The sequence below is a fragment of the Bubalus bubalis genome, chromosome 7, assembly GCF_019923935.1.
Source record: "Bubalus bubalis isolate 160015118507 breed Murrah chromosome 7, NDDB_SH_1, whole genome shotgun sequence".
Lineage (NCBI taxonomy): Eukaryota > Metazoa > Chordata > Mammalia > Artiodactyla > Bovidae > Bubalus > Bubalus bubalis.
The window spans coordinates 25,015,978-25,028,944 of NC_059163.1; the positions used below are offsets into that span (position 1 = coordinate 25,015,978).

At 37.7% G+C, this 12,967-nt stretch overlaps 1 protein-coding gene across 3 annotated transcripts in view; it reads left to right on the top strand.

Moving 5' to 3' along the window:
- CNOT6L (CCR4-NOT transcription complex subunit 6 like) overlaps nt 1-12,967 on the top strand; it is a 111,997-nt gene that overhangs the window by 36,586 nt on the left and 62,444 nt on the right. For all 3 annotated transcript variants that reach the window (XM_025289856.3, XM_006059468.4, XM_025289855.3), the window contains exon 2: nt 12,307-12,428. In XM_025289856.3, coding sequence (XP_025145641.1) covers nt 12,317-12,428 — 112 coding nt within the window. In that variant the 5' untranslated portion in view covers nt 12,307-12,316. The remainder of the gene's footprint in view (nt 1-12,306; nt 12,429-12,967) is intronic.

The following is a 12,967-nucleotide window of genomic DNA, read 5'->3' on the forward strand; positions in this document are numbered from 1 at the left end:
GCTGTTGTAAATAACGCTGCAGTGAACCTTGGGGTGCAGATGTCATTTCTAAATAGTGATGTTATTTTCTTGGGATAAATACCCAGAAATGGGAGTTGCTAGTTCCTATGGTAGTTACGTAAGTTTTTGAGGAACCTCTTTACTGTTTTCCATAGCAGCTGCACCAGTTTACATTCTTACTAACAGTACACACAAGTTCACCCTTTTCCTCCACTTTCTCACCATTTATCTGGTCTTTTTAATAACAGCCATTTTAACAGGTGTAAGTTGATATTCTTTTGTAGTTTTTAATCTGCATTTCCCTGATGATTAGTGGTGTTGAGCCCCTAATCATCAGGAAAATGCAAATCTGTGTACTTGTTGGCCATCTGTATATTTTCTTTGGAAAAATGTCTGTTCAGATACTTTGTTCATTTTGGTGGGGAGGGCTTCCCATTTTTTAATTGAAGTTTTTTTGCCATTGAGTGGTGAGTTCTTTACATATTTTGGATATGAACCCCTTATTAGATATATGATTTGCAAATACTTTCTCCCATTCTGTAGATTGCCTTTTCATTTTGTTGATGGTTTTCTTTACTGAGCAGAAGTTTTTTAGTTTGATGTAGTCCAGTATGTTTATTTTTGCTTTTGTAGCCTTTGCTTTTGTGTCAAATTAAAAAAATCATGAATGAGACCAATGTTAAGGAATTTATTACCCTCTGTGTATTCTTCTAGTTTTATGGTTTCAAGTCTACATTCAAGTCTTTAATTTTGAGTTGACTTCTATGTATGGCATAAGATAAGGATTCAGTTCAGTTTCTTTTCTCTTTTTTTTTTGCATGTGGCTCTTCAATTTTTGCAACACTGTTCATTGAGGAGACTGTTCTTTCCCATTGTATATTCTTGGCTCCTTTGTTATAAATTAATTGATCACATGTTTGTGGGTTTATTTCTGGGCTCTCTGTTGTGTCCCACTGATCTGTTTTTATGCTAAAATCCTGCTATTTTGACTCCTGTAGCTTTATAATATGGAGAAGGAAATGGCAACCCACTCCAGTATTCTTGTCTGGAGAATCCCATGGACAGAGGAGCCTGTGGGCTACAGTCCATGGGGTCACAAAGAGGTGGACATGACTGAGCAACTACACCACCACCACCACCACCAGCTTTGTAATATAGTATAAAATCAGGAAGCATCATGCCTCCAGCTTTGTTCTCTCTAAATTTTTTTGGCTTCTCTGGTCTTTTGTGGTTTCATGTACATTTAAGGATTGCTTGTTCTATTTCTGTCAAAAATGTCACTGGAATTTTGATAGGGTTAGCATTGAATGTGCAGATTGCTTTGGGTAGTATGGACATTTTAACAGTATTCTTTCAATCCATAAGCATAGAATATCTTTTCATCGTTTTATGTCTTCTTTAATTTCCTTCATCAGTGTCTCACAGTTTTCAGTGTACAGGTCTTTTTTTTTTTTTTTACCATGGTGAAAGTATTCCTAAGTATTTTATTCTTCTTGATGCAAATATTAATGGGGGTTTTCCCTAATTTCTCTGCTAGCTTTGTATTAATGTATAGAAATACAACGGATTTTTATGTATAGGTTTTGTATCCTATCACTGTACTGGTTTCATTTAACATCCTTTTGAGTTTTTAATGTGTCATATCATGTTATCTGCAAACAGTTTTACTTGCTTTCTGATTTGGATCCCTTTTTATTTATTTTTCTTACGTAATTGTACTGGCTAGGACTTCCAGTACCATGTTGAATGAAAGTGACAAGAGTGTGGGCATCCTTGTCTTTTTCCTGATCTTTGAGGAAAATTTTTTAGGTTTTTACCATTGAGTATGATGTTTGTTGTGGTTTTGTCATATGTGGCCTCTTTTATGTTGAAATTTATTGAATATTGCATTTTAAGTTTGGCATCTTTAATTTAATGTAAAGCATTTGACAGTCATCCATGTTGTGTGTGTTAGTAATTCAGTCATTTTTATTGCTGAGCAGTATTTCATTCAGAGAAGGCAATGGCACCCCACTCCAGTACTCTTGCCTGGAAAATCCCATGGACGGAGGAGCCTGGTAGGCTGCAGTCCATGGGGTCGCTAGGAGTCGGACACGACTGAGCGACTTCCCTTTCACTTTTCACTTTCATGCACTGGAGAAGGAAATGGCAACCCAGGCCAGTGTTCTTGCCTGGAGAATCCCAGGGATGGGGGAGCCTGGTGGGCTGCCGTCTGTGGGGTTGCACAGAGTCGGACACGACTGAAGCGACTTAGCAGCAGCATCGGTATTTCATTGTTTAGCTATACCACAGTTTTATTCATCAGTTGAAGGGTATTTGCATTGTTTCCAGTTTTGGGTGATTATCAATAAACTTTTGCTGAAAACATTTATATGCGGGTTTTCTGTGAACGTAAGTTTTAATTTTACTTGGGCACATGCCTAAGGATGAGATTGCTGGGTTCTATAAATGTATGTTTACTTTTATGAGAAACTACCAGACTGTGTTCTGAAGTGACAGTACCATTGTGCTTTCCCATCCGTAAAATACTAGGGTGTAAGTATGTGTAGGTATTTATATACTAGACGCTTACTCCTTGGAAGGAAAGTTATGTCCAACCTAGATAGCATATTCAAAAGCAGAGACATTACTTTGCCAACAAAGGTCCGTCTAGTCAAGGCTATGGTTTTTCCTGTGGTCATGTATGGATGTGAGAGTTGGACTCTGAAGAAGGCTGAGTGCCGAAGAATTGATGCTTTTGAACTGTGGTGTTGGAGAAGACTCTTGAGAGTCCCTTGGACTGCAAGGAGATCCGAGCAGTCCATCCTGAAGGAGATCAGCCCTGGGATTTCTTTGGAAGGAATGAGGCTAAAGCTGAAACTCCAGTACTTTGGCCACCTCATGTGAAGAGTTGACTCATTGGAAAAGACTCTGATGCTGGGAAGGATTGAGGGCAGGAGGAGAAGGGGACGACAGAGGATGAGATGGCTGGATGGCATCACTGACTCGATGGACGTGAGTCTGGGTGAACTCCGAGAGTTGGTGATGGACAGGGAGGCCTGGCGTGCTGTGATTCATGGGGTCACAAAGAGTCGGACTGAATGACTGAACTGAACTGAACGTATCTATTTAGAAGCACATGTACATGGATGTGGGGCACGTGTGTATGTATGGCTTCCTTGTCAGTCCTAACTATTAAATTTTCAATGTAATTGTTCTAATAGGCATGTAGCGATATCTCATTGTGATTTTAGGTTGCATTTCCCTAATGCCTAATGCCAAGCATCTTTTCATGTGTTTATTTTATATCTATATACCTTCTTTGGTGAAGTATCTGTTAAAATCTTTTGCCACTTTTTAAAAATTGGAGTTTATTACTATTTTGTTTTGAGAATCGTTTATATATTCAGGAGTACTTTTTCAAATAAGTATTTTGCAAAATTCTCAATCACTGGGCATATCTTTTTAGTTATCTTTCAAAGAGCACATGTTTTAAATTTTCAAGAAATCTAGTTTATCAGTATCTTTTTCTTTTATGGGTCATGCTTTTCTGTTTTATATAAGAAATATTTGCTCAATCCAGGGTCACAAAGACTTTTCTCTTACGTTTTCTTTTGTAAGTTTTATAGATTTTGCTTTTACACTTAAACTTAACGATTCTTGCAAGTTAATTTTGTGTATGGTGCAAGGTGTGGATTGATGCTTCTTTATTTTTGCATATGGATATCCAGTTGTTCCAGTACCACTATCCTTTCTCTTTTGAATTACCTTTTTATCTTCATGGAAAATCTATTGACTCTATGTGCGTGGGTCTATTTCTGGTTTCTCAGTTCTGTTTCTTTGAACTATATGTGTCTTTCTTTCCATTAGTACCAAATGGTCTGGATTATCATTGCTCTCTAGTAAGGTTTGATATCAGATAGTGGGCACATCCAAGTTTATATTGCTTTTTAGATGGGGAAATATTCTGAAGAAAAGAGAAAAGATGACTTAAGCCATGAAGAATGGATAGGAATTTTACATCACTGAAAAAGAAGAGAATGTACATACTAGAGGAAGTAGAAAACACAGGCTACATGAAGGAAAAAAGGCAGGGGAAGATAGGGTTTTGGAAAAGTCATAGTCCTGGGAAAATTGGTGTTGAAATTTTTGATCTAGTCTAATTACCTCCTGTTTTCTGAGATAGTTAATTGTATTCCGCATCTTTAGATTGAATGGGAGGCAGTAAATACAAGAAGCATTAAAGATATTGATTGTTTAATGGAGACCAAGACCTAATTTGGAATGATAGGGCAAGAGTCATAAGCTTTGGTTGTCTAAATTGATTACTAGTGAAATGAAGCTTGTCTAATAACAGCATTATTTTGGAATTTTGAAGTGCTTTGTAGATTTGTCATTCCAGGTCTTTATTTTTCCTCTTAGAAATTATGTTTTATGTTGCTGCTGCTGTTGTTTTCTGGTATGCCACACATGGGAGAAAATTTCTGGCTATGTAGAAAAGGAGTTATAGTTTTATTCTTTCTGCTTTTTCCCCGCCTTTTGATAGTATTTTAGTAGACTAACCCTAAAACTTACCTTTTGCAAAGTAATAGATTATCTTTCTGGAACCCTAAAATTTTCTTTTGATTACCGTTTAAAAAAGAAGTATATCAATCATTACAGCTATCTCATTTTTATCCAGGGGCTTTATCGTTACATCAGGAAGCAACAGTTATAACTGGACATGGAACAACAGACTGGTTCCAAATAGGAAAAGGAGTATGTCAAGGCTGTATATTGTCACCCTGCTTATTTAACTTCTATGCAGAGTACATCATGAGAAACACTGGGCTGGAAGAAGCACAAGCTGAAATCAAGATTGCCGGGAGAAATATCAATAACCTCAGATATGTAGATGACACCACCCTTAGGGCAGAAAGTGAAGAACTAAAGAGCCTCTTGATGAAAATGAAAGAGAAGAGTGAAAAAGTTGGCTTAAAGCTCAACATTCAGAAAACTAAGAACATGGCATCTGGCCTGGCAAATAGATGGGGAAACAGTGACTGACTTTATTTTTCTGGGCTCCAGAATCACTGCAGATGGTGATTGCAGCCATGAAATTAAAAGACGCGTACTCCTTGGAAGGAAAGTTATGACCAACCTAGACAGCATATTGAAAAGCAGAGACATTAGTTTGCCAACAAAGGTCCTTCTAGTCAAGGCTATGGTTTTTCCAGTGGTCATGTATGGATGTAAGAGTTGGACTATAAAGAAAGCTGAGTGCCGAAGAATTGATGCTTTTGAACTGTGGTGTTGGAGAAGACTCTTGAGAGTCCCTTGGACTGCAAGGAGATCCAACCAGTCCATCCTAAAGGAGATCAGTCCTGGGTGTTCATTGGAAGGACTGATGCTGAAGCTGAAACTCCAGTACTTTGGCCACCTGATGCAAAGAGCTGACTCATTTGAAAAGACCCTGATGCTGGGAAAGATTGAGGGCAGGAGGAGAAGGGGACGACAGCGGATGAGATGGTTGGATGGCATCACCGACTCAATGGACATGGGTTGTTTGGGTAGACTCCAGGAGTTGGTGATGGACAGGGAGGCCTGGCGTGCTGCAGTTCATGGGGTCTCAAAGAGTCAGACACGACTGAGCAACTGAGCTGATACTGATGCATTTCAGTTCAGTTCGGTTCAGTCGCTCAGTTGTATTCAACTCTTTGCGACCCCATGAATCGCAGCATGCCAGGCCTCCCTGTCCATCACCAACTCCCGGAGTTCACTCAATCTCATGTCCATTGAGTCAGTGATGCCATCCAGCCATCTCATCCCCTGTCGTGCCCTTTCTCCTCCTGCCCACAATACCTCTCAGCATCAGAGTCTTTTCCAATGAGTCAACTCTTTGCATGAGGTGGCCAAAGTAATGGAGTTTCAGCTTTAGCATTTGGTGGGGTAGATAACTGGTTATGAAGGAGATCCATAAGGATAAACTGACTAGAAATAAAACATATTGAGTACTAGTATTTTTAAAGGCCAGAAAAATCCTTGGTACTACTGTTTCATCATTATTCAGTTTGTTAGTAAAGATCATAGAAAAAATATGATCATTGGATTAGAAAACCATTTGCTATCATCACCTTAAGTGAAATATACTGATGTGTATTATCCTTTTATCTTTGATCTTATTCCCCAATTTTAAGCCATTTAAAACTTGCCATTCTTGTTCTGGGTATGCTACTCTTTAATCCTATCCTTGTCCATTCTGTAGGTTATCTTTTATTCATTACTCTCATCTTCTGTGATAAAGATCTTTTATTCTCCCTTTAGCTGTATGTTTCAGCATAGTGGCTATAGGGAGAAATGCAATTACCTGATTGGGGGGGGGGAGTACTAACAAGAAGAAATGAAAAATTGTTTGTGAAATTATTTGAAATTAGAATATTCTATAACTTTATTTTTCACGTAGTACCATGAAAATGGTGTAAGCTCCATGAGGGCAAGGATGCCCTTTGTCTTGTTCACTGTTGAAGTCCTAGTGCTTGATACAATACATGACGATAGCAGGCCTGCAGTAAATGTTTGCTGAATAAATGTTAGAGTGGTCTGAAACAGGAAATTCCAGAAGTCTGAAGGTAATTTTTTCCTTAATGATGGGTGGCTTTACCATTGTAAAACTTGAATTTTGTTTTGTTTTTGTTTAAAGTGGTGACAGATGGGGAGATACGAAGATTTTGAATGGCTCTTTTTGAGTGTTTCATTATTGAAATGATGAAACAAGTCTGTATTCATCTACAGACTTGAGTTGAATATGTCATTGAAGACAAATGTTACCCGGAGGCCCTTGGTATAGAAGAGGAGTAGGAATGTGGATGAAATTGTTGTTTATCACAAGGTGTCTTCTAAGCTCTTGTGATTGCCATCAATCTTTATTTTTATCAGTATGATTCTACTTTATGCAGTGTGATTTGCTGGAAGCTGTTTTTTAAGTATCAGCTGTGAGCTCCTGGGTTCATAGGCAAGGTATAAATTTTGTATGACAGTTGTAATGATTAATACTTGTGTATAGTTAAAAATAGATATTGATGAGGAAATAGAAACTTCCAGTGCTGCAGTGCAGTGCTTTTCTTTATTAAAAATGGTAAACTTAGACATATTTTCTCAGAAAGGAAAGTGGTCTTAATGATTAAGGCCAGATGGCAAGGACAGATGTTAGTCAAGGTGGGTATTCAATAAATAACAAATAATGTGTTCCATAATTTTTGGAAATAAATACTGACAGAAGACAGATTTATCTGAGAATATGTAAAATGTAATAAGACACTGACATTTTGGTCTAAAATATAAGCAGCGTAGGCTTAATTTTGTCTTCTTTTAACTTTGAGAACTCTACATCTCTAAGATTGCTTCACAAACTGCTGTTGAGATGATGACTTAATATGTCTGTGGCTCCAAGTGCCTATCTACTGGTTTATACTTTAGGGTTGGATTCATTGAGTTAGAGGTCTGGTTCACTATGAAGCACTCTTTGGTGATTGGAGCATTCTTTCTTATTTGTGAATGCTAAATGAAGTAGGATTAATTTCTGAAACTGTGCTGAACTATAGACTGAGATAAAATGACCTTAAATTTAGAGAAGGGGGTAATCTGAGGGAATCTGTGGTTTAACACCATAATGACTTATATCTTTATATCCCCTATAGAGTCTGCTATTTTTTTGTTTTTAATAAGCTTCTCCAGATAACCAAAATTAGCAGAAGCTTAGTTCTGGCCTTTAATACTTTGCTCTGATTTGGCTCAGATTATTATTTAGTGGGGAGGACAATAGGGCAGGGAGGAGTCATGTTGCAGTATTTTCCTCGCCCCAGATACAAAACCTGAGATTTGGGGTTCTTGGCAATAGTGTATTTGGTGGTAATTCATGTATATTTTGCAACAATTTATTCATTGAACAGCGTGTTATATAGGAATCATGTATTTTATTTACAGTTTGGGAATTGTAAATTTTTTAGGGAAAAGTAGCCCTAGTGTTACATACAGTGTTCCTTTCAGCCAGAAAAGGACTGGAATACATTTTCCATGAAGTTAGTATTTTACAAGTTTACTTGAAGTTTTTGCATAATTTTACAGAAGACTCCAAGAAATAAACTAATGAAAATCTTCACTGTATGTCGTAATTAATCATCCTTCAGTGATGATTTTCTTTCAGGATAGTTCACGTAGAAACTAAGAAATAATCAAGTTCTTTGTTCAGGACTGACAGTTGCTCTCAGAAATTTTACACTAGATTCTGAGAAGCCTGCATTGGTGATAAAAGATTCAAGGAATGGAGGAGAGAGGATGGCAAGTTCAAAGAAGCTTATGTAGTGAGTATTTGGGGAGCTATGTGGAGTATTTTTCATAGTATTGAAGAGTGCAAGTTAAAAAGGCTGTTTTGTGAAGGGGGTTTTAGTTTACTCTTGTTACATTATTAGGATCCTCTCCCCAGTGTAAATTAGGTTGATGTAATGGCATGATCCTTTGGGAACTGATGTAAGATATTGCAGAAATGAGAAATTCTTGGAAAAACCAATTGAAAAACCTGCCTTTCATCAATTTAATAAAGTTAGAGAAAGGAATTAGCTGTTAGACTTTACAAAATAAAACATTTCTCTTCCTTGGATGAAGTATGTCCATCCAGTATTTAAACCTTGAACTGACCTATATCTTAGACTGTTGAGAAAGCACATTATCAGTGTCACATTTAAAGATTTAAGTTATATTTGAATTATTATTTTATACATTAAGTTATTTTGAAATAGGTTTTTGTGATAATGTCTCCAAGATGGAAGATTGATGCTGAGAAACGGAACGGGAAGATAAAGCTGAATAGGAGGTTCAGTAATGCCAATTTCTTAAATTTGAGCTAAGTTTTTAAGTAGCATATTTGAAAACCTGATGCTTAGGACAGTAGTGATCACCAAATCTATAGATTCTACTAAATTAGTTAATGCAAATAAGTGTTTTAACTTCAATCAGACTATCCAAATTTAGTGTCACTTTGAAGGATTAAATGACTTATATTTTTATTGACTTCCTAATCAAATCCAAGAGACCTTTGATGCGTAATGTAACAGTATTAATTGTACTTTGGTTTTTACATATTATAGACATTGGTAAGCATTTTATGGATATGATAAACAGATTTTGTAAATTTTAATAGACTTACAAAAATGGAGACTTAAAAATTTTTTTAAAGAAATATAGTTCTTATATAGTAGCAATTTCAGATATTAGCATTTGTGGGCCAGAAGAGATGATGACTATTAATCTCCTCTCTAGATTTCTAAATTATTTAGGGAAATTGATTAATGACCATTTCATGAGATTAATTTTTAGAAGTGCATTGACTGTTGATTGGAATAGGTGGGAGAAAGCTGGTAGTTTTTAGGATTATAAAGCACATGATCATTCCACAAATACTTATTAGGTGCCCACTGTGTGATAGGAGTGCTTTGCAGTGGTAAAGAATCTGTCTGCCAATGCTGTAGATGTAGGTTTGATCCCTAGGTCAGGAAGATCCCCTTGAGTAGAAAAATTGCAACCCACTCCAGTATTCTTGCCTGGGAAATCCCATGGAGAGAGGAGGCTGGCGGGCTACAGTCCATGGATTGCAAAGAGTCAGATACAACTGAGCACACACACATGTGATAGGAACTGTATAGAGACAAAGAGGATATGCCTCCATTCTCATTATCCCTTAAGTAACACACTGTCCAGTGGTAGCCATGATTAAACTGCCAAATTAAGTTGACCGATGCACTGTTTTTTTTTAATTGGAGTATAATTGCTTTACAGTGTTGTGTTCGTTTCTGCTATACAACAAAGTGAATCAACTGTGTGCATATATCCCCTCCCTCGTGAATCTCCATCCCATTTCCCCCATCCCTCCCCTCTAGGTCATCACAGAGCGCTGAGCTGAGTTCCCTGTGCTGTATATATAGCAGGTTCCTACCAGCTATCTATTTTACACATGGAAGTATATATATGTCAGTTCTAATCTCCTGATGTGTCCCACTCTCCTCTTTTCCCTGTTGTATCCACCTGTCTGTTCTTCATGATTACGTCGCTTTTCTTCCCCTGCTGTAGGTGCATCTATACCATTTTTTGCACTATGTTTTATGAAAATGACTTAAAATTAATGAAAGTTAATTTGAAAATTTCATAGTCTTAGTTTTACCCATTGTTATTGTTGATGAATTTGTAGCATGTCTTTGGATCTGAATCCATTTGATTTGGTTTTGCTTATTAATCTTGTGTTTTTGTAGAATCTTACATTAGTGTGTAGGAGTATCCACAGAGATACATGTGCCTTATGGTGCATAATAGAAATTCTAAAAACCTTATTACCTAAAAATGTTATATTCAGAAATATTTTACATAGGCCACATAGGGTAAAAATCAAGTTTTTCCCCTGTGAAAAATGATCATACTCTTTGTGCTGTATGAAGATCTGGGACATTTATGGAAAATAAAACATGTTTCAGTATCACACAATTATGTGATAAGATTAGAGCTGAAGAGCTTAACCAGGTTTGGAAGCTAATTACTGTTAACAGATGAAAAAAATCTGGAAAACTTCCTCTTTGCTCCGTTTAGTAAATGGGAAGAAATGACGGTTTTTCCTTCAGAAATACTAGGGCAAAGTACGGGATGGGAAATTTTGATTGTACTCTTATAAACTAGCTTTGATTTCTTGATACATAATAGAATTCTTCCTGTTTTTCTTTCTATGTAACAAATTTCAGACCATCTGAAAGTAACTCTTCCATTGAGATAGAGGTTCTAAACTACTTGGAAACAGTCCCAGTTTTAGACATTTGGTTTTGGTGTCTGTATGTATATCTGTGTGTGTTAAAGTGTGAACAAAGAAGCAACTATAAATAGTATGCAGATACTGATAGATGCTTTTGAATTGTGGTGTCGGAGAAGACTCTTGAGAGTCCCTTGGACTGCAAGGAGATCCAACCATTCCATCCTAAAGGAAATCAGTCAGTCCTGGGTGTTCATTGGGAGGACTGATGTTGAAGCTGAAGCTCCAGTACTTTGGCCGCCTGATGGGAAGAGCTGACTCATTTGAAAAGACCCTGATGCTGAGATTGAGGGCAGGAGAAGGGGATGACAGGGGATGAGATGGTTGGATGGCATCACTGACTCAATGGACATGAGTTTGGGTGGGCTCCGGGAGTTGGTGATCAATAGGGAGGCCTGGTATGCTGCAGTTCATGGGGTCTCAAAGAGTTGGACATGACTGAGCGACTGAACTGAACTGAAATGATAGCATGCAGGAGTTTAAGACCTCTTGAATGGTTACTTTTATGGCCATTTGTCATCTGATTCATACATTGCACACTTGAGTTTTATGTCTATTTGGTTGTCACTGATGATTGTTCAATTATTTTTGCAGTTATATAAAGAAAACTGTATAATACTACTTTAAATTAGGGCAGCCATGTAACTCATCATCCAAATTGGACACTATTGAGAATTATATTAATAGTACCTAAGAGTAACAGATATAAACCAAGATTGGCCCATGTAAACCAAGATATATGATCTTAATTAAGATGCTTTTGATTACAAGTAACAGAAAACACAAACTAGTAGTTTAAACAATAAGCAAATAGACTGGCTTGTATAGTCAAAAAACCCAGTGCTGAAGAGTGCTACAGGAGTGGTTTGGTGAGGACTCTGGCTTTGTTTCTCTGTTTTCTAGTCTCTGACTGCTATGGCTGGCTTCCCTTCTAGTTATTGAATGATTGCCAAGAGTAGTTGGGGTTATATTCTTTTTCATGTATGACCAATAGGAGAAAGCTTGCTCTTCCCATAAATGTAAAATTAGTCTTAAGCCTAGTGATTATTAGATATTTCTGAACTAATCTCTGTGACAAGGGAGAATATCTTGTGCTTATTGTCTTAGACATGGAATATTTGAATAGCATGAAGCAAGGAGGATAGAATTACCTTGGTTCTCTTAGACCAATCAAAGAGTCCATCAAGGAAACTCTCAAAGGGTCAGTCTGTCTTGGAAAGCACAGCAGCTAAATGAAGAGGAAGGGGTGCAGTGAATGTTTGGGAAGCAACGACCATGTTTTATTGTGAAGTCCAGTGTCCCTGCTTCTTTGCATTTTCCTTGAGGCCTCTGTTACTAAATTCCTGCAGCCTAGCCTACTTTGCGTGTGTTTTCCTTCTAGTGAGAATTTAAAGGTAGCCTGGTAAGGGGGAAGTAAAAGAAAACTTACCGTCCCATTTTTCTCCCTCTGTTTTATGTATAAGACTATAATAATTGGTCATCTTTTTTATTTTTTCTCACAGACTAATAGGGATGCCAAAGGAAAAATATGATCCTCCAGATCCTCGCAGAATTTATACCATCATGTCAGCAGAGGAGGTAGCCAATGGGAAAAAATCTCACTGGGCAGAATTAGAAATCTCGGGTGAGTGAAATCTGAAACATTTAATCTGGGATATGTGGCTCAGACGGTAAAACGTCTGCCTACAATGCAGGAGACCCGGGTTCAATCCCTGGGTCGCGAAGATCTCCTGGAGAAGGAAATGGCACCCCACTCTAGTATTCTTGTCTGGAAAATCCCATGGACAGAGGAACCTGGAAGGCTACAGTCCATGGGGTCGCGAAGAGTCGGACACGACTGAGCGACTTCACACTTCACACACACATGATCGCAGTAATGAACAAGAGTTGAGTATTACATTTTTGTCATTGGTATACATTTTGAATTAGATGAATTAATTGAAAAAATCCAAATGCTGAGGTACTTGCTGCTGCTGCTGCTAAGTCACTTCAGTCGTGTCCGACTCTGTGTGACCCCATAGACGGAAGCCCACCAGGCTCCCCCGTCCCTGGGATTCTCCAGGCAAGAACACTGGAGTGGGTTGCCATTTCCTTCTCCAATGCATGAAAGTGAAAAGTGAAAGTGAAGTCGCTCAGTCGTGTCCATCTCTTGGCGACCCCATG